This window comes from Bufo gargarizans, chromosome 4 (genome assembly GCF_014858855.1).
Source record: "Bufo gargarizans isolate SCDJY-AF-19 chromosome 4, ASM1485885v1, whole genome shotgun sequence".
NCBI lineage: Eukaryota > Metazoa > Chordata > Amphibia > Anura > Bufonidae > Bufo > Bufo gargarizans.
The window spans coordinates 311075229-311101579 of record NC_058083.1 but is presented as its reverse complement, the minus strand read 5'-3'; the positions used below and the strand labels follow the sequence as shown (position 1 = coordinate 311101579).

Below are 26351 nucleotides of genomic sequence, written 5' to 3'. Positions count from 1 at the left end.
AGTCCAGCCCTAATGCATTCTGAGTGGACGCGGATCCGCTCAGAATGCATCAGTCTGGCGGCGTTCAGCCTCCGCTCCGCAGGAGGACACCCGAACGCTGCTTGCAGCGTTCGGGTGTCCGCCTGGCCGTGCGGAGGCAAGCGGATCCGTCCAGACTTACAATGTAAGTCAATGGGGACTGATCCGTTTGAAGATGACACAATATGGCTCAATCTTCAAACGGATCCGTCCCCCATTGACTTTCAATGTAAAAGTCTGGACGGATCCGTTCAGGCTAATTTCACACATTTTTTGACAATATAATGCAGACGGATCCGTTCTGAACGGAGCCACCGTCTGCATTATATGAGCGGATCCGTTCAGAACGGATCCGCTCTGAACGCTAGTGTGAAAGTAGCCTTAGTTATAAATTTGTAGGAGGAACAACAGAAGAACAGCACAACATAGATTTATTAGAAAAATGCTCCAAAATTATTATTTTATGTGGGACACAAGTATTTACTAAAATAGACATGACAGGAGAGGGGACGGGTCCTCGTTAATTACCTGGATACATATTCATAAAGTCTGTTCACCTTTCACTACATTTTAAAAACGGTATCATTTTTTTTTCTTTTTAATAACTAAGTAATGATCCAGCTGTGACCAAATTACCCGCCCATCCCTTTGCCATATAGCCATTACAATCCTCTGCAGATGTGCTCATCTCTGTTACACCACACTGCCCTTCTAAACCGCCCGTATATATGTTGTTAATGACACAAACATTGCTTATGGCAAAATATTTCTATGGTGAATTAACTTAATTATTCAACAGCTGGCAGCTGCAGTAATTACTTTAAGATCATAATACATGATATCTGTTAAAATATAATTACTCTGATCTATGAACCAAGTAATTAAAATTAAAAAAAAACACACTTCGTTAGACCTCATTATTTTATTTCCTTTGAAAATTGTTAAATAATAACACCATATTAGAAGTGTGTCCATTAAGTGACACAATGTAATTGAAAGCTGGATTTGGATATATTAAAGGTTATAAAAATATTTAAGCAGATTTAATAAGAAAAAAAAAACATTCATTTCTTTTAGTGTTTTTTTCCCTTGTCCTGGAAAATGTTTTATTTTTTCCAATCTAAAAATATAATTATAGACTTGCAAAATTGATTGTAGTGAGTGCACTCACCGAGCATGAAATTGACCTGTTATGGTAAAAAAATAGGCAGCGTTGTAAAGATTTTAATTATTCGCCTAGCAATGTACTTGTGGCGTTAGTTAATGCTCTTAAGTCTAGTACCTGATTCAAATGCAATGGAGGAAACAGAAAACAATTATTGTTTTTAAGCTTGTACCATCCCTTGGTATTGGCCGTGGTATCGTCACTACTGTTCATTGAGGTGGGCTAAATCACAATGCTATATGCTATTTTTGTTCAAATCAGTTCATTCAAAGCAAAATAATACCCAGCCATTAAGCCAAAGCACTTGTCCTATTACAGTTTGATCATTTGCTCAAGCAAAGGGAAAAGAGTGCAGATTGAGTCCAGTTATCACTTGGCCTTACATCAATCTTCTAATGACTTAGAAAACTAATTAATAGAGTTCTCATTTGTATTCTCAGCTAGATATGTCTTAAAGAGGATGGTATGAGCTAAGCAAGAGTAACTCATTTGAAAATTGGTTTTGACAACATTGCCTTATTAAGAGTGTCACTCTTAACAGTACAAGTCTACTAAATATATCCTCTAACTCTGCCCGTTTTTCTGCACCTCACATGATGAATTTTTAGCCAATTCTGTAATGATCTTAATAATTGTTTGTGGTGCCATGTGCGGGTCAGTGATCATATTTTGAAGGAGATTTCGTCCAGCAGCTCTTCCTTGTTCAGAACACATGGCTTTTTTCCAGAGTCTCAACAGAAAACCACCTATGAAAAAAATATATATATTAAATTATAAATAATAATAATAAAAACTTATTTTAGTTTATTAATGACCCTGGGTCACACTCTTTGGAATTATAGCATCTATCCTGAGGATAGGTCATCGATATTTGAATCTTGTAAAACCCCTTATAACTATGTGTTTGAGGGATATTAATGGAAAGATAGGCATCAGAACTTATCCACTGCACCTGAACCCAGTCTTAGAACAATTTATATATTATCTAATTTAAAATGGAATTCCTGGTGATAGACTTTTTACATAAACATGTAATAAATAACCTATACAGAACAAAAATATATCATAACTATAAAGGTGTAATAAGGAGGCCAAGTTAAAATGGTTTTCCAGGATAGGTCATCAATATCAGATTGCACAGGGATTCATTAAAAGGAGTGCTCCGAGAATGATTTAAAATGGCCACTAGCACCGAATGTGAGCAGGACTGGTTGCCATCACTTGCAGAACTGCCTAGGGGGGCTGAGGGAGCAGGGCCTCACTACACTCTACACTGCTCTACAATAGATGATAAAGCTGAGATACGGCCTATAATATGCCATCATGGCTGAGCAGCCTGACAGGAGAAGTCACCAACATGTAGTACATACAAGTGCCAGAGAGTAGTTTATAGTGAGGCCCCCAAGTCTAGGCAACCAGTCCTGCTCTCAATCTAGGACAGGTTGCTGGTGTTTTTCCCATTAACCCTGGGTTCACACCTGAGCGTTCCGAAAGGAGCGCTCTGTATGCGCGATTGTACCGGCGTTTACAATCGCTCATACAGAGACAAGCGAACGCCCATTGTCACGCGTTCCCGAATGTCTATGTACGGGAACGCGCGACAAAACGCCCCAAAGAAGCTCATGTACTTTTTTGAGCGTAGGGCATTTTACAGCGCGATCGTACGCGCTGTAAAACGCCCAGGTGTGAACCATTCCCATAGGGAATCATTGGTTTCTCCTTGCTGAGCGTTTTACAGCGCGTAGGAACGCGCTGTAAAACTCTCAGGTGTGAACCCAGTGTTAAGGGAATGCAGTTCGGGGGATGAAGAAAATAGGTTGGATGCACTAGTCACCATATATAGCACCATCTCTTCTTTTAGCGAGTACTCTCTGCTGGTCAGCATAAGCTGGTCACATGTGTGACACGCACAAAGTCTCCTATAAACAAATTATACATGGTCCTTCATAGTTCAACCATTCTGACCTACCATTTTAGAGTCCTTTTAGACCTTTTACTGAGTTGACCTGTACCTACATAATTGGAGGCATCTTACAGATTACCTAATTAGAGGGCACCTTTCTTCTCATGAAAATGTAACTTGAGTAATGAGAACAGTCCACGCAATGTTTTAATGCAATAAGGATTTGTATGTAAAATACAATAAAAATACAAAAAGTGGCCTTTTTTTAAAGTGTGATATAACCTAGATAATGTAGTTATTATAAAAATGTTAAGAATAAAGTGTAGAGAATAAAGTAGAAAAAGTAGAGAATAAGACAGATAAGAGCACAATAAATTATAGGTAATAAACCAAGGACAGACCAAGAAGAATGGGTTTTAACATGAAAAGGTGTGATAGATTTAATGTGACCTGTCAATTATACATCAGTTCTGATAAGGAAGATGTCCTTAATAGGTTTATATAATGAGTAATGAACGGAAAAGGTGGCAGCTATGAACAAGTGGAGACAAGAGCTAAAAATACATAGAGCAATCTCTCCATCTATAATGAACTTCTTGACCTGTCTTATAAAGAGGAGGTACTGTGCAGAATCTCTGAGAATATACAGTAAGCCAATTTATGACACTTAAAAATCTACCATTTGCCCATGTTTATTGTCTATAAAACACAGTCTGGACTAATATTGGAAGGTCTGAGTGGGATGTTCATGATTTAGAGTTTCTGTTCTTTAACTTTCTGCTCGTTACACTGTCTTCCTCTAGAGTCTACACCTTCCTTAGGAATAACACACTGTATCAGTTTTTCAGTGTCTCCATTTAAGAAATTACAAACTCGCTCCTGATTTCTCCCATACTCATGCTTGCTTGACCTCTGGTGGTGATTTATCTCCCTGAGAGCAAAAGGACTAAGGAGTTGAAATTCATTGGCCAATCCTAACATCAGCCATTGTAAGAGAGACAGGAGGCCACCATGCACATTTGATGGATGACTGGTCTCAGAAAAATTAGGAGGTTTGGCCAACATTTTTCTATTGTGTATGCCAAGCTTAAAGGGGTTACCAAAGTTTAAAGGGAATCTGTCACTAGTCTAACTGTTTGCATAGCCACGTAGCTGTAGTTCATCTGATTAATGTGCTGTTTTTCTTTTGTTGATCTGAGATGCCATTTCCAAGTTATTATATTTTTTCTTAATCTGCTCTTCTTGCATCCAATCTCCACTCCTTTCTGTAATCAGACCTTCTCTTGCTACTTTGCCACTGCCTGGTTCTGTCAATGAAAGGAACAATGGAGGGGCTGGCCACAGAAATTAGTCGAGCTTGGGGGCAACAAGAGCAAGGGCAATTGTGACACCCTCATTGCACCAAATTCATAATTTGCATATTAAGAAAAAGTATTAAAAAAATAAACTGTTTTAATCAGGTGAACCACAGCTACAGTATGTGTCAATTCAAACAGGGATAGGGAGGTTGCTGTCAATAAAAGCACTGATCAGCTAGTGATGGCCTATACTAAGGATAGGCCATCACTTAATAAAAGCTGGGCAACCCATTTTACACCTCATTGCAAATTTATTGTATATTGACACCACAGAAGCCCATTAGTACAATCACCCTAACATATTTCTTTTGAACCAGAACACTGGCCAAATTGATGAAAAGAAACTCAGTTTAAAAAAAATATTGAACTTTGTTCTTTTACATTACAGTCGGATTCACACATGCATTTTTGGTCCAGATTATGGTATAAACACAGGAATGGATACAAAAGAGAGACGCATGAGTAGTGGCGGAGTGGGAACTCAAAGTGGTCTTGGAAATAAATGTAAAAATGGACACATTGTAGACGGCACCAAACTGATAGAAAGCACGACTAAGCCAAGTAAGCGGGGCCAGCAAACCATTATGCAGCACAGTCACACAGTGTGAATACAGAAACAACACACCTACACCAGGCAGCCTATCGAAAGGCTAATCCACAGCATTCCCTTGAACTAATATAAAATATTCAGGTTTAAGGAGATCCAGGTTCAGTGAATAACAATATGAAGTCCCTCTGGCCCTTTATATACTTTCTAGTGTTATTCACTGAGACTGGATCTAATAAAGGGAGTGCTGTGGATTATCCTTTTGATTACATATGACTTTGGCATGTCCTCCAAATGTAACACAGAGTGCAGGGTTTATATTTGTGAATACCAGTGAGCCTGAGAGAGTCCACCCCCCTCTCTGCCTGTGTCCCCCCTCTGCCTGTGCTCCCCCTCTTCCTGCGCCCCCCTCTGCCTGTGCTCCCCCTCTGCCTGTGCTCCCCCTCTGCCTGAGCCCCCCTCTTCCTGTGCTCCCCCTCTGCCTGTGCTCCCCCTCTTCCTGTGCCTCCTCTGCCTGTTCTCCCCCTCTGCCTGTGCTCCCCCTCTGCCTGTGCCCCCCCTCTTCCTGCACCCCCCTCTGCCTGTGCTTCCCCCCCTCTGCCTGTGCTCCCCCTCTGCCTGAACTCCCCCTCTGCCTGCACCCCCCTCTGCCTGTGCCCCCTCTGCCTGTACCCCCCTCTGCCTGTGCCCCCCATCTGCCTGCGCCCCCCCTCTGCCTGTGCCCCCCTCTGCCTGTGCCCCCCTGCCCTGATGTTGAGAGAGCTGTATGGCTGGCCTGGGCCCCAGAGGTGAATTGATGCAGGAAGTGGGAGAAGCCTCATGTACTTTGATACCCGGAGGACTGACTAATAATTAAGTCTGCTGTGACTTCTATCCGGCCACTGGGTGTCAAAGGACCTGACAGCAGATGGAACTGGCAGGCTACTGTTAGCAGCAAGGCTGGCAGCATGATAATGATGTGGCCCGGGCCCTCACTTCAATACACATCATGGCCTCCAGCAGCCCTGCTGCAATGTCATTATTACGCCACTGGCGACCTGTGATGTGTATTACAGTCAGGGTGCTAGGCTGTGGAATCTTCCTGGTAAGGTACATTGCTAATCTGTCACACATATGAGTCTTTCCTTTATATGTTTCCTTCCTTTTGAATGTTTGATTTTTTGATTCTTTTGGTTCAAAGAAAAAAAAAACTATCCCCAAAACTGCCTGTTTTTTTGTTCAAATTCATTTTAATCTTGAGCAGTGATCTAAGTAATTCAAAGTAATCATGCCAGAAGGACAATGTGACAATAGACAATATCAATCTCTAGCACCAATAAACTAAATGGCAAATATTGTTCTGAGCAATGCTACAACAAATACATTATATCAAAAATTACAGAATCCTTGATGCTTTGGCAAGTCCCCTTGACGAGAACCTTGGCCAGGGCTTACATAATAAAACTCAGTAAAGAGAACCAATCTAGTAATAACATTCATTACAACCCTGCTGTGAATTACAGAGAAAATTGTGTTAATCTTTTTGTATAAAGTAAGCCATGGGAAGTTTTCTATTCATTATATGATTGGGCTGTATTATTACTATATTTCACATCTGGCTGCACCATTATTTCACACCAGTTCACTTCTTTGAAATAATCCACTGAGCACATTCTAAACATATTCTTTCATATGCACCTTGATGAACACGGAGGGAAATGAGACCTGCAGAGACATTCAGCGAAGAATTCTGGTAGAAAGTTTACAGTTTGCACAAGCATATTTGACTAAATCAATTCTCAAAATTACATTTGAAGTGAAGGCATTCAATTATTCATTTTGTAATATGAAGTTGGCAAACTCTACATTCAATTATCCACCAAAGTACATAAAGTTTGTCAAACATTATTGCCATATAAAATGTAAATAGTACATCTTCCTTAAGATTAAAGGTGGCAGCTGCATTTAATAAGAGTTACAGATATATTATCGTGCAAATACAAAGGAAATGTGGTCATTGCATCACTGAGCCCCCTGCAGAGCGTTCACCACAAGATGTGAAAAAAGACTAAGAGGGTTTCACGTAGAAAAGGTTAGATTTGTATTGTCTGAAGTTCACGATAAAATATTTAAAGGAGAAGTTGTCACAGATATTTTTACACCTGAGATCTGAGACCATCACTGATCTCCAGAACAAAAGGGCACTAGTTACACTTCTTTTGCACTACTTAAAGGTGTTTTCCCCTGAAGACTGAAATCCAGCCCTGACCACTGCAGTTTGTAACCTATCAGCATCGCTGAGGTCACTGCTGTGGCCAGTGATCAGATGCAGCGGTCACATGTCTGTGTTGGGGAGTCATCGCTGTAGGCTGGTAAACATCAGAACATGATTTCTTCTAATCCCTTCAAAACATTAAAGGGGTTGTCCAGCCTTTACTAAGTGGTGGCCTATAGTCAGTATAGGCCATCACTAGCTGACCGTCAGGGATCTGACACCCTGCTCCCACTAGCTGTTCGGATGTAGCTTCATCACTTAAAGGTGTTTTCCCCTGAAGACCATTGTTTATACTGAAATCCAGCCCTGACCACTGAGTTTGTAACCTATCAGCATCGGTGAGGTCACTGCTGTGGCCAGTGATCAGATGCAGCGGTCACATGTCTGTGTTGGGGAGTCATCGCTGTAGGCTGGCAAACATCAGAACAGGATTTCTTCTAATCCCTTTAAAACAGGGGTTGTCCAGCCTTTACTAAGTGGTGGCCTATAGTCAGTATAGGCCATCACTAGCTGACCGTCAGGGATCTGACACCCTGCTCCCACTAGCTGTTTGGATGTAGCTTCATCACCGAAAGTCAGTGTCATAACTACACAGCACTGCCAATCTTGTTGTGAAAGCAGCTTGTTACTGCAGCACTGCTCCCATTAACGCTGTAGGACAGACAGGACCCTTCCTAATATCTACTATGACCTGACACTGTGGGTCACAACTTAGGTCAGTATGTGACGTTTGGGCCATGTGGCACAGACGGTATGTTGGAACACAAGAGGCAGAGCAAGGGATTCAAGCATGCAGAGCTTGAGTCCTTCCGCTGCTCCATTGGCTCTGTGCACTCTTCTGCGCCCTCCGTTACTGCTGTCCACCTGCTCTCTAAATTAATGGATGGCCAGGCAGTGAGCTGAGCAGCAGTGATGATGGCACTCAATGCAGTGGCTGCAATTGCCCATTTTGCCCACGCTCCCTACATTGGCCCTGGATGGAGGGGAAGAAGACAAAGGGGAAATCAGGGGGATCCAGTGATTTAAGAGTTTATCTCAGGGCTTTGCTCTAACCTTACGAACATTCTCAATAAAAAGTGTAACTTTATTTTTAATTCCTGGAACATTTACTATCATTGGAATGCAAGTTTAACATTGTATGTATGTATTAAATTAGTACATTTTGCTCTGCTGGACACCAGCATTTTCCAGTGAACATACCTGTAAATGTGTTAGCTTGATAAATCAAATTTAATATAGACAGAACCCGATTTTCTTCTTCTGAGAAGTCAGGGATGTTGGGAGGCTTATCATTCTCTACCAGCATCCTGTTTGGTAGAAATGTCTGAAAAGCATTTGTGCTCTGAAAATCAGTGGGGAAGTTAGCAGCTGCTAAAAATTCAACAGTCATTGCCCATTCTTTTCCGAATCTTCCTTCAGGACCTGAGAGGTAGCGTAACCTGTGCAGACATGAATATTAGAAACATTTTGGGATTTGCTACAAATATTTATTTATACATATTTTAACACTTTGTAGAGTTGTTAAGAATAATTGTTTCATAAACAGCTCTTACAAGTGGAAACATGATGGTGAACATTTATCAGAACAGTACTACTACAGATGTACTGGGACAACAAAAAATAAATAAAAGTAGACAAAAATAGCAATTTGCTTTTCGGCCGCTGTACCTTTCTGAGCAGCGTGGAAGTGCAGCGTTAATAGACTCAACATGAGCCCTCCACATATAGGATAAGACTCTTTCTTCTTCTTTGGATAATGGTGGGACAGACATGTTAGATATTTCATTTGATGTCTTGATTGACTGCAGTACAAATATAGCATAACAAATATTTAGAAAATAACAATGATGTAGAGAAATAAGTCTGCTTATTTTTGTTTATTATGTTTATCTATGTCTGTGCTAAATGGGTTGTCCAGCTCTAGGGTCTTATACTCACCTGCTGTCACGGCCCTACTGTAGCAATTAACTGGCCCCATGTGGCACATCACTAATTGGTCATGTACCACTTGGGACACGTCACTGGTGAGGACAGTCATTCATTGCACTTGCGCATGTGACAGCCAGAAGTTTACAGGACGGGGACAGGGAGATCTGAAGGGGGCTACATTTTTCAACAAATGCATAACTGTACAACATTGCAACATTGCAGGGGTCTATAAAAAATATCCTCAATGCTGGACAACCTCTTTAACCCCCACCCCCACTCCCCTAACAGTCACATTAAATTTGGAAAAACCTTTCTGAAAATGTCACGGTTTTATTGTAGATTTATATCTGAAATAAATATCATTTCCACACAACTCAGATTACTTAAGTCCATTTAAACCTTTAGGCTACTTTCACACTCACGCTTTGTGCAGATCCATCATGGACGGATCCGTTCAGAAAATACAACCGTCTGCATCCATTCAGAACGGATCCGTTTGTATTATCTTTAACATAGCAAAGACGAATCCGTCTTGAACACTATTGAAAGTCAATGGAGGACGGATCTGTTTTCTTTTGTGCCAGATTGTGTCAGAGAAAACGGATCCGTCCCAATTGACTTACATTGTTTGCCAGGACGGATCCGTTTGGCTCAGTTTCATCAGACGGACACCAAAACGCTGCAAGCGGAATGGAGACTGAACTGATTCAAACGGATGCATTCTGAGCGGATCCTTTTCCATTCAGAATGCATTAGAGCAAAACTGATCCGTTTTGGACCGCTTGTGAGAGCCCTGAATGGATCTCAGAAACAGAAAGCTAAAACGCGAGTGTGAAAGTAGACTTAGGTAACAACTTTTAGCCTTAACGCATAATGCCACACATGTACAGCATTATAAACAAGGTGCTTGTATGGATTTGGCTGATGCACTGAACCTGCGCCATACACGGCGTATAATACAGCAGGCATCCAGCTGCAATTACAGAGATCGGAGATGACACCGAAACTGGTCATTTAAGCTCTCAGGAGCTGCGTTCAATAGTGATCGCGGTATCTCTGGGGTTAGGCTGAGGGAGGAGGCTCTCTTGCCTTCTAATTGGAGCCCTCGCAGTGGTGAAATCACGAGGCTGCAACCAGTTACCATGATAGCTTGGGGCCTGCTGAAGGTTCCCAGGCCTGTCATGGTAATCTGCCTGCACATCCGTGCATGAGGCACAGCTCGGCAGGCAGAGCAGCAGAATCCCATTCACCATAATTATAGTTTTATAACATTTTGAATAGGACAAGGGATCCAAAGAACCCAGGTCCTTGCCCCCTAAGGGGACTAAAAGTCAGTGGCGGATTATAATTGGGGCGTTTGGGTCGGTAGCCCCGGGCCCGACATCGCTGGGGGGCCCAACGACCCAAGCGCCCACAAACTACGGCGGGGCACGGGAGCGCATAGTTCCCTGCCCCACCGCCGATCACCACCATAGGCTTCAGGCCTAGCAGGCCTGAAGCCTATGCGGTAGTAAAATCCCGGTGCAGGCGGGCGTGATGATGTCATCGCGCCGTGCCTGTGCCCGGACGCAGCACACTGACGTGTGTGCGCACGCCTGCACCATCTACGAGTGAGCGCCGGCTGGGACACAGGTAAGTATTAGCTTTTATTTTTTTTATTTTTTTGTGTGCCAACTGCTGACTTTGGGGGACATTACTGAAGGAACAGGGGGGGCAAACTACTATGTGGGGGCAAATTACTAGTATAGGGGAAATTAATACTGTGGGGGTAGTGTGGGAGACAATTAATACTGTAGGGGCAAATTACTACCATGGGGGGAATTAATACTGTGAGGGCAGTGTGGAGAAATTAATACTGTGGGGGCAGTGTGGGGGGCTATTTACTTAATGGATGGCAGTGTGGGGGCAAATTATCTAATGGGGGGCAGTGTGGGGGGTTATTACTTGATGGGGCAGTGTGGGGGGCAAATTACTTAATGATGGGGCAGTGTGGGGGCAAATTACTTAATGGATGGCAGTGTCGGGGCAAATCACTTAATGGATGGCAGTGTGGGAGCAAATAACTTAATTGATTGCAGTGTGGGGGGCAAATTACTTAATGGATGTCAGTGTGGGGACAAATTACTTAATGGATGGCAGTGTCAGGTAAAATGATCTAATGGGGGGCAGTGTGTGGGGTTATTACTTGATGGGGGCAGTGTGGACAGCAAATTACTTTGTTGGTGAAATTACTACATGGGAGGCAGTGTGGGGGAAATTACTGTATGGAGCAGTGTGGGGGAACTTACTATATGGGGGAAATTACTATATGGGGCAGTGTGGAAGAAATTATTATATGGGGGCAGTGTGGGGGAAATTACTATTTGGGGCAGTGTGGAAGAAATTACTATTTGGGGCAGTGTGGAAGAAATTACTGTATGGAGCAGTGTGGGGGAAATTACTATTTGAGGGCAGTGTGGTGGAAATTACTATTTGGGGGCAGTGTGGTGGAAATTACTATTTGGGGGCAGTGTGGGGGAAATTACTTTATGGGGGCAGTGTGGGGGGAAATTACTTTATGGGGCAGTGTGGGGGAAATTACTTTATGGGGCAGTGTGGGGGAAATTACTTTATGGGGCAGTGTGGGGGAAATTACTTTATGGGGCAGTGTGGGGGAAATTACTTTATGGGGGCAGTGTGGGGGAAATTACTTTATGGGGCAGTGTGGGGGAAATTACTATATGGGAGGCAGTGTGGAAGAAATTGCTGTATAGAGCAGTGTGGGGGAAACTACTATATGGGGCAGTGTGGGGGAAATTACTATATGGGGCAGTGTGGGGGAAATTACTATATGGGGCAGTGTGGGGGAAATTACTATATGGGGGCAGTGTGGGGGAAATTACTATTTGGGGGCAGTGTGGGGGAAATTACTATTTGGGGGCAGTGTGGGGGAAATGATTATTTGGGGGCAGTGTGGAAGAAATTACTATTTGGGGGCAGTGTGGGGGAAATTATTATATGGGGCAGAGTGGGGGAAATTACTATATGGGAGGCAGTGTGGAAGAAATTACTGTATGGAGCAGTGTGGGGGAATTTACTATATGGGGCAGAGTGGGAGAAATTACTATATGGGGCAGTGTGGGGGAAATTACTATTAGGGGGCAGTGTGGGGGAAATTACTATTTGGGGGAAATTACTATTTGGGGGGCAGTGTGGGGGAAATTACTATTTGGGGGGCAGTGTGGGGGAAATTACTATTTGGGGGGCAGTGTGGGGAAAATTACTATTTGGGGGCAGTGTGGGGGAAATTATTATATGGGGCAGTGTGGGGGAAATTATTATATGGGGCAGTGTGGGGGAAATTACTATATGGGCCAGTGTGGGGGAAATTACTATATGGGCCAGTGTGGGGGAAATTACTATATGGGGGCAGTGTGGGGGAAATTACTATATGGATCAGTGTGGGGGAATTACTGTGTGGGGGCAGTGTGGGGGAAATTGCTATATGGATCAGTGTGGGGGAATTACTGTGTGGGGGCAGTGTGGGGGAATTACTGTGTGGGGGCAGTGTGGGGGAAATTACTATATGGGGCAGTGTGGGGGAAACTACTATATGGGAGCAGTGTGGGGGAAATTACTATATGGGGCAGTGTGGGGGGAAATTACTATATGGGGGTAGTGTGGGGGCCTTTCTATTAGGGGACATTATTTTGGGGGACACTATACAGGTATTATTACCTGGAACACAATATAGGGTGTTATTATTACTGGGGGCACTCTAGGGGACATTATAATTGCTGTAGACACTATAGGGACTTTTGGGGTAATTTATCAAACTGGTGTAAAGTATAACTGGGTTAGTTACCCATAGCAGCCAATCAGATTCCAGCTTTCATTTTTCACAGCTCCTTTGGTGGAATCTGATTGGTTGCTGTGGGCACCTAAGCCAGTTGTATTTTACACCAGTTTGATAAATGACCCCAATTATGAGAACTCTAACGTGTCTGTGTAACAAACTCTGTAGAGACGAGATGCGGCTGAAAGAATTTGTCATGGCGGTCTTGGTCAAACGGAGGAGAAGATGAAAGAGAGGATCTACATGACAGGATATGTCACTGGATGTAAGAGGTATGTGGCGCTGTATTCTCCTATATATAGAGCTAACTCACTACTGTGACCTGCGTCTCATCTTCTCCTCCATATCTTTTTTTTATCATAATCGTATGTATTTTAAATTTGGCAACTAAAATTTGTATTTGTCACCTGCAGTCCTATGTAACAGCCCAGATAACAGTGATAACTTTCTGTGTACAGATAATGTAGTAGATGTTCCATGCAGTCCTATGTAACACCCCACATAACACAATAGTTCACTGTGTTATGTGGGGTGTTACATAAGACTGCAGGTAACATCTATGACATCTGTACACAGAGAGTTATGAGATGGTGGGGGTCTGACTCCTGGCACCCCCACCAATCAGCTGTTTGAGGAGACCGCGATGTCCCAGTGAGCGTCGCAGCCTCTTTGCTCGTTACCAAGCACAGCGCTGTCCATTTGATAGCCCTGCGCTCGGTATTACAGCTCAGCCACTGCACCGCAGCCTCTTTATATAGAAAAAAAAACTAAAACTAAAATGGGGGGGGGGGGGCCGAATTGGGTAGACAGCCCCGGGCCTATCATGCACTTAATCCGCCCCTGCTAAAAGTTACTGTGTAAAAAGTCTAAATGGAAAACATAAAAATATTTAAAAAGTTCAAATCATTCCCCTTTTTTAATTTTGCATATAATAATATATAAACAATAAAAAAGTTATAAAACAAAATGAAAACAAAACAAATGTAGTATTGCTGTAATCGTATTGACCCACAGAATAAGAACTTCATGTCATTTTTAGCTCACAGTAAACACTGTAATATCAAAACCCCAAAAACCTTGGCAGAATTGTGTGTATTTTTTATTTTCAATTTTACTCAATTTTCCAGACATGGTACTGTAAATGAACTGGTGGCATTACAAAGTGCATTTTGTCCTGCAAAAAATAAGTCAGCATATGGCTTTGTGAATGGAAAATTTAAACAGTCATGGCAATTGGAATGTAGCGAGGAAAAGTCAAAAATTCTAAAATTAAAATACTGTATTTTTCGCCATATAAGACGCACCGGCCCATAAGACACACCTGGGTTTTAGAAGAGGACAATAAGATAAAAAAAACAAAAAACACTTCTACTACAACTACCTCTCCTGCTCCTGGACGCCGCCGCTCCTCACCTACATCTCAATCCTCTTCCTTCTGCTGTCGGCTGTGCTGTGATCTGATGCGCACAGCGTGAGGTCACAGAGCGCCCTCACGCTGTGCGCAGCCTTCGCAGCCAACAGCCGAGGACCAGGAAGCGGTGAGTACAGAGCCTTCACCGCTTCCTGGTCCTCCAGTACTAATGAGCACTTACATAATGGAAGCGCTCATTACTATTCACCCCATAAGACGCAGGGGCATTTTCCCTAGTCCTTAAGGGTTCCAGGTTAAGGACCAGTAACATTTTAGCCCGTTTATGTTCCAGCGGTCATAATATTTTGACTTTTGAGTCATGTATTAAACTTTGAATTTTGCAAAACGATTTGTAGTTTTTATAAGAACCATGCTGGAGTACACATCATGCACATTACAAGTCAAAATTTGGAAAAATGTGAAGCATGTTTTTCCGAAAAATGAAGTAATGTTTCTCATCTTTTAATATTCTTATACACATAAGATAGCTGTTTCTTGTATGGCCTAGGGCTTCTCCTAAAGTCAATCAAAGTGGACATGGCAGTTGCAGAGAGAGAAGAGCCTCTAAGTGTAACCGCAACGCCCCGATTGCTCTTAGAGGCTCATTTGCATATATTAAAATTTCATTTTTCTTTGTAATGCAGGCTCATATGAACATGGGAAAAACACAGATGCCTTCAGATGCAAGTGCAAACAGGTCAGCCAGTTTCATAGGTACAAATCTGCAGATTCCCATTAAACAAACAATTATGTATAGCCACACATTTACACATAGGAGGAATGCAAACAGTAGCAATCAGCATATGCAGTTTCTGCTACATGGGTAACCCAACTACCTCAAAAAAGGCTCTCCATTCATCCAATGCTTTAGAAGATGTGCGACAGTCTTCAATGCTGTAGCAAAAGTCAGTAGATTCATCTGGGCGAGTTATGACTATGCCAAAAGGAAATCCTTCAAATAACCCAGCATCAACAGCTCCAAGAAATGGGATAACAGCCAAGTAGTAATTCATACCTAAAATAAGGTAAAATATATGCTGTAAAGAAGTTATATATTTATTTAAAGAAAAAATCCAGTGGTTTTTACAAAACTGAATATGGGCATACATATTGCACCTATTTACTGTAGGATAATGTTTTTTGCTTTCAATAAAGCTCACCGAACATAGGTACATATTTACAGTACTAATCAAATAGATTGTGTAAACTTAGGCTGTCTACACTTGCACCAGATTTATCTCAGTGGCTGGATGATAAATGGAGTGTAGGGATATACACTTTTGTCTAGTTCTATGCCAACTTACCTTGAGACAGAATTTTTACAGAATTATGGAGCAATTTTGCCAGAAAGTGGTACATAGTGGATTATGTCCCCTATCCAGAGAAGACAATCCCCATTCATGCCAATTCATAACTCTTTGAGTGGCAAACAATTGAAGAAGCCCTAGTTGCAAAAAATTGTGCCAATTTGCACAATTTTTTAGACAAATTTTGTAAATCTGGGCCATTGTCTATACAGCCATCAAAATGTAAGTATAGAAGAATATCTCCTGTTACCATCTTTAGAGTGTCGTTTACTTCTGTGCTTTATATATATTTGTACAGATTTGTTAAGCAGCCGCTAGACTTCCTGTAGTTTGCTATTGGTCTGTATTGTGCTAATTACTTCAGGAGGAGAGTATGGTGCCTGTGCCTCGCATAGGGACCATACAATGGAAAAGAGTACAATAAGTGAATAAAAACCAAATCTGGATGGACTTTATGTATCACCATACAAATGATATACAATTGCTCTTCAAAGTCTAAGACATCTATTTGGATGCTAAAATGCTAATCAGCTGAACTGCATGATCTCTTATGGCACTGAAGAAGTACTGGTACTAACAATCATAATGATACATAATCATAATCATAATGATACATAATAAGAATGTTACAGCAGTGGTCAGTGCCTATCATGCTCTATTCCTTCCAGTGGCCACCTTGCTCCCCCACTCCACAGCTTCAGGGCTCAAGCGGTCCGTCCACATCGATATTTCTCTGTTCCTACCCAGCGGTCCTGGCCCATGCAGGGTGAGGCCTGCTTCCTGCCATCGATGCATCTCACTGTCCATGGGACATGCTCACTCTCTCTGGCTCTTTAAGGTTCCAATGTGTGCACATCCTAATCTTCCCCAGCGAATAGCTAGCTACCCTGGCATACTTAAGGCACCTTCTCCTATGTGAAGGTTGCTTGAACAATATGTTCTAGTTTGTAAGTTTCCTGAAAAAATGTGCTGTTAGTTTGCTTACCTGTTCCATGTTCCAACTTCTGCCTGACTCCCGGATTTCACCCTTTCCCGCCTAACCAGACCTCCGTGTGATCTATGTGCTGACCCTGAGCTGCCTACCTTGACTTCAGACTAGTGTATTGCATTAACTCTGCCTTTCCTGACCTCAGCCTGTCACTGAAAACACTTTAGCCTCATCCCTTAGAGCCCTGCACTGTTGTCTCTTGACCCCTGTGGCAGCAGTCTGGTGGTTCCCCTGCAGGATAGTCCAGATCCCTGTACAAGAGTTAAAGAGACGCTGCCCCTATCCTGTCCATACCCAATCTATAGAGTAAAATATGCAGACTGTTTCTCTAGTGACAACAGCAACACAATGCAGTAATAGTAATAATGATTATCACTAGACAGGAATGTAATATATTCCTAACAAATGGAAGCTATTTTCATCATGCAGAAAATACATTTTCAATCATTGACTGTCGCCATAAATAATAATTTTTTATTACCATATAAAAAAAAGAAAGAAAGAAAAACAACTATTGTATTTACGTAAAAACACAAATGCAATCGCACTCTGCAACCAGCACTCTGCCCTGCCTCTATGCTGGATGTTGAATGAGGCATTGGTGTACATTTTGGCGAAAATGTAATAAGCCACTCACCACGTCAAGGCCGCCTTTATGAGTGGTCCCTAACACTAGTTCCTACCTGTGATGGGCCATGTCAGCCACACATTGTATTTAGCCTCTTTTTAGGTATAATACAGTGCTTTTTTTGAGCCCATAATATGGATGGAACACCCAGACCTCCTGCAGTTCATCAGAACCAGGGGTATAGCACTCCAACTTATTTTCTGATTAATTACAGGAGGGTCAGGTGCTCAGTCCATAAAACAGGAGTAATAGAGCACCCATATGTCTATAACTGGCCATAGTTGGGCCCCGTTTGGAGTTGCGTTTGGAATTTGATTGCCAAATCCGGCTGAGGATCAGGCTACCGGAGCTCACTGTATCTAGCATTGCAGGATATGACTGTGTGCCACCGGATCCCCATTGACTATAAGAGGTGTGAACCATATCAATTTCTGCTTAGGTCACACTTTGTGATTGGATTTAAAACTGGCTGAAGGATCGTGTCCAGAGATTTGTGGTCAATGATTCCTGTTCTGAATGATCCCCGGTTATAAGTCGTGTACCCCAATGTTCAGTGCTGGGTCCCCTATTATTTAACTTATGTATTAATGATGTAGAGCAGGGATGCTTAAACTGCGGCCCTCCAACTGTTGCAAAAACTAAAATGCTGTGTATGTAGACTTTAATACAGGGATGCCCAACCTGCAGCCCTCCAGCTGTTGCAAAACTACAACTCCCAACATGCCCTAATAGTAGTAGACTGTCCAGGAATGCTGGGTGCTGTAGTTTTGCAACAGCTGGAGGGCCGTAGTTTGGGCATCCCTGATGTAGAAGCAATCTATGGATCTATCGAAGATGTCCTTAAACTACAAGCTGACTTGAACAAATGAGGTTAAATGTGTATAAATGTAAAGTTATGCATTTGGGTAGTTACATAGTAACTGTTTTCTCAGAAAAGAAAATAGACATAATGTGGTCATGAAAATGCTACCAGACACATATCAACCTTAGCTAATGTTTTTTTACCTTTTAAAAAAAAAAAACAAACCAAAGAAACCATTTCCTCTACTAGTTTGTCCATCAGTAAATCTGCAACATTTTATACAGCTATTACTAGACTTTAATTGCAAATAGACTGAGTTTGAGATATTTGTAATGTACTTTGTTATTTTCTCTCATTGCTTAGCACCTACACATTCCACAGCTCTAAATAACATCTGTCCCCATTTACTAAGAATGCAAATTTTAGCAGGATAATCCATCAGTATGTTTTGAGTATACCTACAAAGCAGGAGGAGAACAATCTACTTGCAAATGTTGCTGAGCAAAAATAATGGCCACCAATGATGTTGGAGACATCAAGGAGAGCGCTATGCATCAGCCACTGTTGTCACCAGACGAGCCTTTGGTGTTGGCGGTGGTGGTATTACAGTATAGGCATGTGTGTCTAGTAAATACAGAACTGCTCTACACTTTGTGCATGGTTCAGTGATAAGCCCATACTACTTAAATAACATCATCAATCCAGTCGTAGTGCCCTGCTGGAGACTGGGGTACCTCAAATGGAGTGGCCTGCACTTTCTCAAGACCTGAATCCCATTGAAAACCTATGATATAAAGCCTCATAACTTTTTACCCCAGACCCTCAATGACCTGAGGGACGCCCTTCAAGAAGAGTGGGATGCCATGCCTCCGCAGACAATAAGTCAACTTGTGAACAGCATGAGATGCCGTTGTCAAACTGTAATTGATGCTCAAAGCCACATGACAAGAGACATTGCCATTTTATGTGGGGATATACCCACCACTGTTGTTGGCTTTTGTTTCAATAAATTGTTTGAGATGAGGAAATCACCATTGCATGCTTCTACTTAAATGCCCTAATTTTATGATATAATATCACTGTAGCCTGAACTTTTTACGCCTCCATAGATTTCACCCGAAAGTCATATATCCCTAACTTTTTGTGAGCAGTCTGAAAGTTATACAACTGCTCCATCTGCAGTGTCCTACTACGTGGGCGTGGGCACCTCAAACTTCTTTTATTATGTTTTATTATCATGTATTATTACTGTATGCTGTATTTCATCTCATGTCATATTCTCCCATGTCACTATGTGATTCTGCATGTAAGATCCTTTACACAGGCCTAGTTAGGGTGCACTACACTAGTTTCTCCACAAGATGGGGCAGTGTTACAGTTTATATATAGCTTAGCTCAGGCCCAGTTTAGGCAGGTTCAGACTAGTTTAGTCAGAGAGCAGCCATGAAGTAGCTGCTTGCTGGAGGGAGGCCTCCTACCTCTCTGCTCTCTCCCTGTTGGCTCCACAGCCCAGGGTTAAAGTCACAAGATTCCATCCAGAGGTGAGAAGTCCACTTCTACAGCTCATTCCTCCGGGGTGACCAGTGACAAGCTGCAACTGCAGGTGATCAAGGGGATTATTACATGTATTTTAAGTCAAATAGACGGCTGATAGCAGACGGCCATACTTAAGGGCTTCCCAAGCACCTTTGCAAGCAGGTGTAGGACAGAGCTTCCGGCATCCACACCTTCCAGTTTAAACCCTGAGGACTGATAGGCCATCTGTCAGAAAACACTGGAAAATAGAGATTCAAGGACTCTGCAAACCACGTTCAAGTCAGGTTAGGATCGGGCGAGAGTTTTTACCAGCCAAAGACTTATTTCTTCAAAGCCTAGTCTGAAGCAGTAGCTTTCTTACATATATATATATATATATATATATATATATATAAGACTAAGAGCCTGTTTCTTCTGAGGACTTATATTACCCTACCCCTGTATGCATGAGACTGTATTTTACACTGGGATGTTCCAAAGACTGTTTATTCCTTGGATGGAATTGTTACTAGGGGCAACGTTCAGTAAAAGTTATAAGTTGAATTACACCATCCTCGTCTCAGTCTTCAGTTCCTCAATTAATACTACAGTAAATGGTTGTACCACCACAAAAGGTACTGGCGTCACGACTAGTTCCCGTGTCGGTCTTGCATACTGCACATCCATCCAGTTTTCTAGGATTATTTTACTAATCCTGTAACAGGTTAGTACCGCTATACTCACAAGCCCACCAACTTTTTGTTGAGATGCTTGTTTGGTCTTCACTGTTCTGACCACGTGAAGCCTGTATAGATGGATCTTGTAGTCGACCTAATTTAGAAAAATTAGAAAGTAGATTATTCCAGTAACATAGTAAAATTAATTTCTCTCTGCTAATAATAACTTTACACCTTAACATCATCATGACTAATGAGAAAAAGATAAGACAATCAGACAAAACGCATTTTATATAATAACTTACAAAGATCTTATTAACAGTAATATCTCCAAAATATATGATCTCTGTGGAGGGAAGCATACTTATCTCTTTCCTGCCACTTGGTTCCTCTCCTTCGGTCCACTGCGGTGTTCACCGTATGCCGGTACCCACTTGTAAATTTCTGGCATAGGTAGGAGTCACATGTGCTGCTACAGCCAATGGCTGCAGTGGTGATATGTCCCTCAAGGGTTACATCACCATGTGACGAGCTACTTGGGGGACATGTGACTGCTTCAGACAGTCATTAGCTGCTGAGGCACATATGCCCCTATCCATGCTGGAAGATTACAAGCAGCAGTGAGCAGGTAAGTGTGCTTCCCTCAACAGGTCTGGCATAGGCAGGCAGGGCCGTTTCTGCCATAAGGCAAGATGAGAATCTCGCCTCAGGCGGAAGGTTGGAGTATTTTTGAGGTGGCGGCATCCACATAGCAGTTAAACACTGCTGGATGGCGCCAGTATTCCCTGTGTGTGTGTGTTTATGTCCATGTGCGAGTGTCTGTCCCTGTATGTCTGTCCCTGTGTGTGTGTCTGTCCCTGTGCGTGTGTATCTGTCCCTGTGCGTGTGTATCTGTCCCTGTGCGTGTGTATCTGTCCCTGTGCGTGTGTGTCTTTCACTGTACGTGTGCCTGTCCCTGTGTGTGTGTACGTCCATGTGCGAGTGTCTGTCCCTGTGTGTGTCTGTCCCTGTGCGTGTGTGTCTGTCCCTGTGCCTATCCCTGTGTGTGTGTACATCCATGTGCGAGTGTCTGTCCCTGTGTGTCTGTCCCAGTGTGTGTGTCTGTCCCTGTGTGTGTGTCTGTCCCTGTGTGTATCTTTGTGTTTTTCTGTCCATGTGTGTCTGTTCCAGTCTGTGTGTAGATCCCTGTACGTGTGTCTGTGCCAGTGTGTGTGTCTGTCCCAGTGTGTGTGTACGTCCATGTGCGAGTGTCTGTCCCTGTGTGTGTGTATGTGTCTGCCCCTGTGTGTGTGTGTCTGCCCCTGTGTGTCTGTCCCTGTGTGTGTGTACGTCCATGTGCGAGTGTCTGTCCCTGTGTGTGTCTGTCCCTGTGCGTGTCTGTCTGTCCCTGTGCCTATCCCTGTGTGTGTGTACATCCAAGTGCGAGTGTCTGTCCCAGTGTGTGTGTCTGTCCCTGTGTGTGTGTCTGTCCCTGTGTGTATCTTTGTGTTTTTCTGTCCATGTGTGTCTGTTCCAGTCTGTGTGTAGATCCCTGTGCGTGTGTCTGTCCCAGTGTGTGTGTACGTCCATGTGCGAGTGTCTGTCCCTGTGTGTGTGTGTGTGTATGTGTCTGCCCCTGTGTGTGTGTGTCTGCCCCTGTGTGTCTGTCCCTGTGTGTGTGTACGTCCATGTGCGAGTGTCTGTCCCTGTGTGTGTCTGTCCCTGTGCGTGTCTGTCTGTCCCTGTGCCTATCCCTGTGTGTGTGTACATCCAAGTGCGAGTGTCTGTCCCAGTGTGTGTGTCTGTCCCTGTGTGTGTGTCTGTCCCTGTGTGTATCTTTGTGTTTTTCTGTCCATGTGTGTCTGTTCCAGTCTGTGTGTAGATCCCTGTGCGTGTGTCTGTGCCAGTGTGTGTGTCTGTCCCAGTGTGTGTGTACGTCCATGTGCGAGTGTCTGTCCCTGTGTGTGTGTCTGTCTGTCCCTGTGTGTGTGTGTATGTGTCTGCCCCTGTGTGTGTGTCTGCCCCTGTGTGTCTGTCCCTGTGTGTGTGTCTGTCTGTCCCTGTGTGTGTCTGTCCCAATGTGTGTGTCTGTCCCTATGTGTGTGTCTGTCCCTGTGTATCTGTCCCTGTGTGTGTATGTCCCTATGTGTGTGTCTGTCCCTGTGTATCTGTCCCTGTGTGTGTCTGTCCTTGTGTGTGTGTCTGTCCCTGTGTGTATGTGTCTGTCCCTGTGTCTGTCTGCCCCTGTGTGTGTGTCTGTCCCTGTTAGTGTCTGTCCCTATGTGTGTCTGTCCCAGTGTGTGTGTGTGTGTCCCTGTGTGTATGTCCCTGTGTGAGTCTGTGTCTGTGTGTTTCTGTCCCTGTGCGTGTGTATGTGTGTTTGTCCCTGTGTGTGTGTCACCATCACCATGCCTACAGTGTCTTGACGCAGCTGCATCAGGAAGTTCTGTGTGGAGCAAGAAGAAGAAGGAAGAGGAGGCAGTGCCGCTAGCATGGAGTCCCATGGGACAGGCACAGGTAGGTAACACTACCACATCAGCAGCACTAGTGTTATCTGTGGTTTCACATAGGACTGCAGGTAACATAACCACATTATCAGCATTAGTGTTATCTGTGGTTTTACATAGGACTGCGGGTAACACTACCACTTTATTAGCACTAGTGTTATCTGTGGTTTTACATAGGACTGCAGGTAACACCACTACATTTTCTGTACTCAGATAGCCATCACAGTGTTATATGTGCTGTTACATAGGACTGCAGGGGACATCTACTATATTATCTGTACACAAAGATTTATCACTGTGTTACCTGTGTTGTTACATAGGGCTGCAGGTAATATCAACAGTATTATCTGTACTTGTACCGCTCCAGATCTGGAAGGACAGTCTCGGAGTTTGGTGGCTACTTGGCTTGCATACTATTTTTCAATGGGAGAAGGGTGCCATTAAAATTTTTGCCTCAGGCAGCAGAAGAGCCAGAATCGGCCCTGTAGGTAGGAGCGGCCAAAAATTGTTAAGAAGCGGAAAACACCCTTTAAGAATAAAGTCATTATTCAAAAGGACATGCATTCTTGTGAGAGAGCTTTGTGTTCTATTCAATAATCTCCTATATAAGATAAATATTGTGTTTCTAATAGTCCCTAATACTGTATATATTTTTATATTTTTAATTGAAAAAGTGCTTATATTGTGTCTAAAGATAAAACTCAAGGGGCCAGATTTATCATGACTCTGACAGCTCACTCCACTTTCACATATGGCTAAAGTCAGTTTTAGCCAAATCAGATTTATGATCGGCCCTTTTAGACTGTGATAAATGTGGTTTGACGGTAGCAGTTTATCCGTCAGTAAGCAGCTTTACAAAAGTCGCACATCTTTACGAAAAAGTCGCATGTTCTGTTGAAAAGTCTCATAAGATAAGCACGGTCCTCACTGGAGTGAAATTGCGCACTTTTTTACGACTTTTTTGCGACTTTTTAAATAGTCGCAATAGTAAATCTGTCTAGAGATTTATTTACATAATAAAACACGCCCACTTTTAGAAAACTGGCGAGCATAGTGCAGAGCAGCAAATTTATGCGCAGTTTTAGCGATTGCGCCAAAATTTGCAACTTTTTCACTCCATTATTCTGACTTGAGCTAATGATAAATCTGGCCCAATGAGTTCTTCTACCAAGGGATGGTTGATTAAGCTTTCACAAGTAAAAAGAGCCTTGTATCACATGTGGTATGACTATACACATTACAAATTTCTCTACCACTTTTACATTAAACTCCCATATCATTGTTCCTGTTGCCGCTCATATTGAAAAGAAACACTGAATGCCCTTACTATTCAAACCCTGCAGCTCCACCAACTAATCTATGAACTAACATCTAGATGCTATATAGTTGACGTAGTGCACTTGGTTGTAGTAGTGATAACAATTGTGCATATCCAATAGAAACCCATTGTCATGGGCTCAAGTGATATTCAAAGTGATGAAAATTAGTGTACTCAGGTATTGACGCTCCATTTCACTTCAGCTATGTGCTGTCCTACTTCTTTGATGCATCTAAAATCTAGATGCTCGAGCACACTTGTGACTTTCACTTTAACTTTGCAACATACCTAAGTAGTGATACCACAGACCTCAAAAGCCTATTTCTCGCTGAAACGGATCTGTATTTAACATCTAATCCTTTACACTATCTCAGCAAATGCCACCCCAGATGGCATATGGCAATTGTATGACATATTAGTCATCCAGAAAGCAGCTAACTATGAAAATGACACAAACCTACATTTCTTACAAGGTATAGACCCCTTATAAACCTCCCTCATTAACTGCATAAAAAGTGGTAACATTTACTGGATATGTGTTAAAGGGTAATTGTCATGTTTTCATCAAACAATCTATTTTAGCATATGTTACTGCTGCTGCAGCATTATGCATAAAGCAATATTTAATTTCTTCACATGCCACCAGTTTCCTTGAGTTTTTCCCTTAGTTACGGCTGTTTAAACATTTACAATACGAGGATCTTCTCAAGATGGCTCCTCTGGCAGTTCTCTGAGGCCAAAACTGCTTTCCCTCACTTCCCATACACACTTGCTGTAGCCAGCAGCTCCCTGCCAGCCAATCAGATTGGATTACTGAGAGACACGCCTCCTCACTCTGAAGCCTAATGCAGGCATGCAATGTGGAAGACGGCCCCTCCGTCTTCTGTTCATACTAAAGGGAAGACAGACAAGCCATAGCAAGGTCTTTAAAGGGAGCAGTGGAAAGGGATAGAGGACATTAATGAAGGCTGTTATTATAAGGTAATTACAGATCTTTTGACAATCATTGACAGACAAACTTAGGTATACATGCCTAGCTCTAATAAACTAGCAAATAAAAAAAATATGAGTTACCCTTTAAGCAAAATCAGTGCACAAATGAACGATTTTGGATAAACTATCACATGTATGTTTATTACAAACCGAAATGTCACATTTATGCCGCAGAATAAGACTATAAACACATTTCCAACTCTATATTTGAGCCAGAACATAAATGTGTCTGACTATGCTTATGTAGTCAATAGTCATACAGGTAAAATCTGTATTTCATAGTATTACTGGTTGTAGAGTTTGGATTGATTGCATATTTGATCTAAAGTTTAAAAGTCACATGCTACTCCGAAAGGCATTACATATGACCACAATATTTGATATCCCAAGACATACGGTATGTAGAATGTTTGACTCTCAAATACCCTGTTAGACCAAAACCAGGAAGGGAATAGACAGTGAGAAAAAATAATCATTGAAAGATCTGCACCTCTTCTGTATTTTTCACTTACAAGCGCTGATACCAACCAAAATATTAGCAGTCACGGACAGTGTACATTACCTGTATGGAACTGCCATCCATGTTGCAGAGGCAATCCCCAAAGTATATTTCTTTTATTATCTGGTTCTTTCATATCCAAAAATGGTGCGGTGACATTTAGTAAAATTTTATACATTCCCATCCGCTCTAGGTAATCCCAAGGGTTGATAATGACTGTCTCATTCTGAATGCTGAAATCAGTCAGGTTTTCAGGAGCAAGTTCCCACATTGGAGGGTAATTTTCACTGTGACTGGATACTTCAGCATTGGCACTGCATAAGGCCAATACCAGCCACAGAGACAATGACATAGTAACTCTGCGGAGTATGGTCACCATCAATAAAATGTTGCCACTGCTGTGTATGTCTGCTTATTAAGCTTCTGTCTGATGTGACATCTGGTGCTTTTTCACATACTAGGTACTTGCAAACTAGACTTTGAACATTTAATCAACTTAAATCAATATATTTGTCTTTCAAAGAAAACATGAGAATGTCATGTTGATTTCCTGGAAAAATATGTTAAAGTTGACCATGGACTGCAGAAAATGCTCTGTGCACGTTTGTCCTAAAAAAACCTTCTTATCTTCCATTATGCAAAGTGAAGACGATAATCCTATGAAGAATTTATTTAGCGTATTCACACAAAATTGACATTGGATTAAACATACAACTTT

General features: G+C 42.4%; 1 protein-coding gene across 1 annotated transcript; it reads right to left on the bottom strand.

The window, feature by feature from the left end:
* Positions 1–419: 419 nt before the first annotated feature.
* On the bottom strand, positions 420–26062 carry C4H6orf58 (chromosome 4 C6orf58 homolog). The gene is made up of 6 exons (XM_044291770.1): positions 25697–26062; positions 20405–20491; positions 15257–15435; positions 8914–9047; positions 8446–8684; positions 420–1929 (listed from the first exon to the last, which is right to left on the bottom strand). The coding sequence occupies exons 1-6, from the start codon at positions 26010–26012 to the stop codon at positions 1748–1750; spliced, it is 1137 nt and encodes a 378-aa protein (XP_044147705.1). The 5' UTR covers positions 26013–26062; the 3' UTR covers positions 420–1747.
* Positions 26063–26351: the final 289 nt, after the last annotated feature.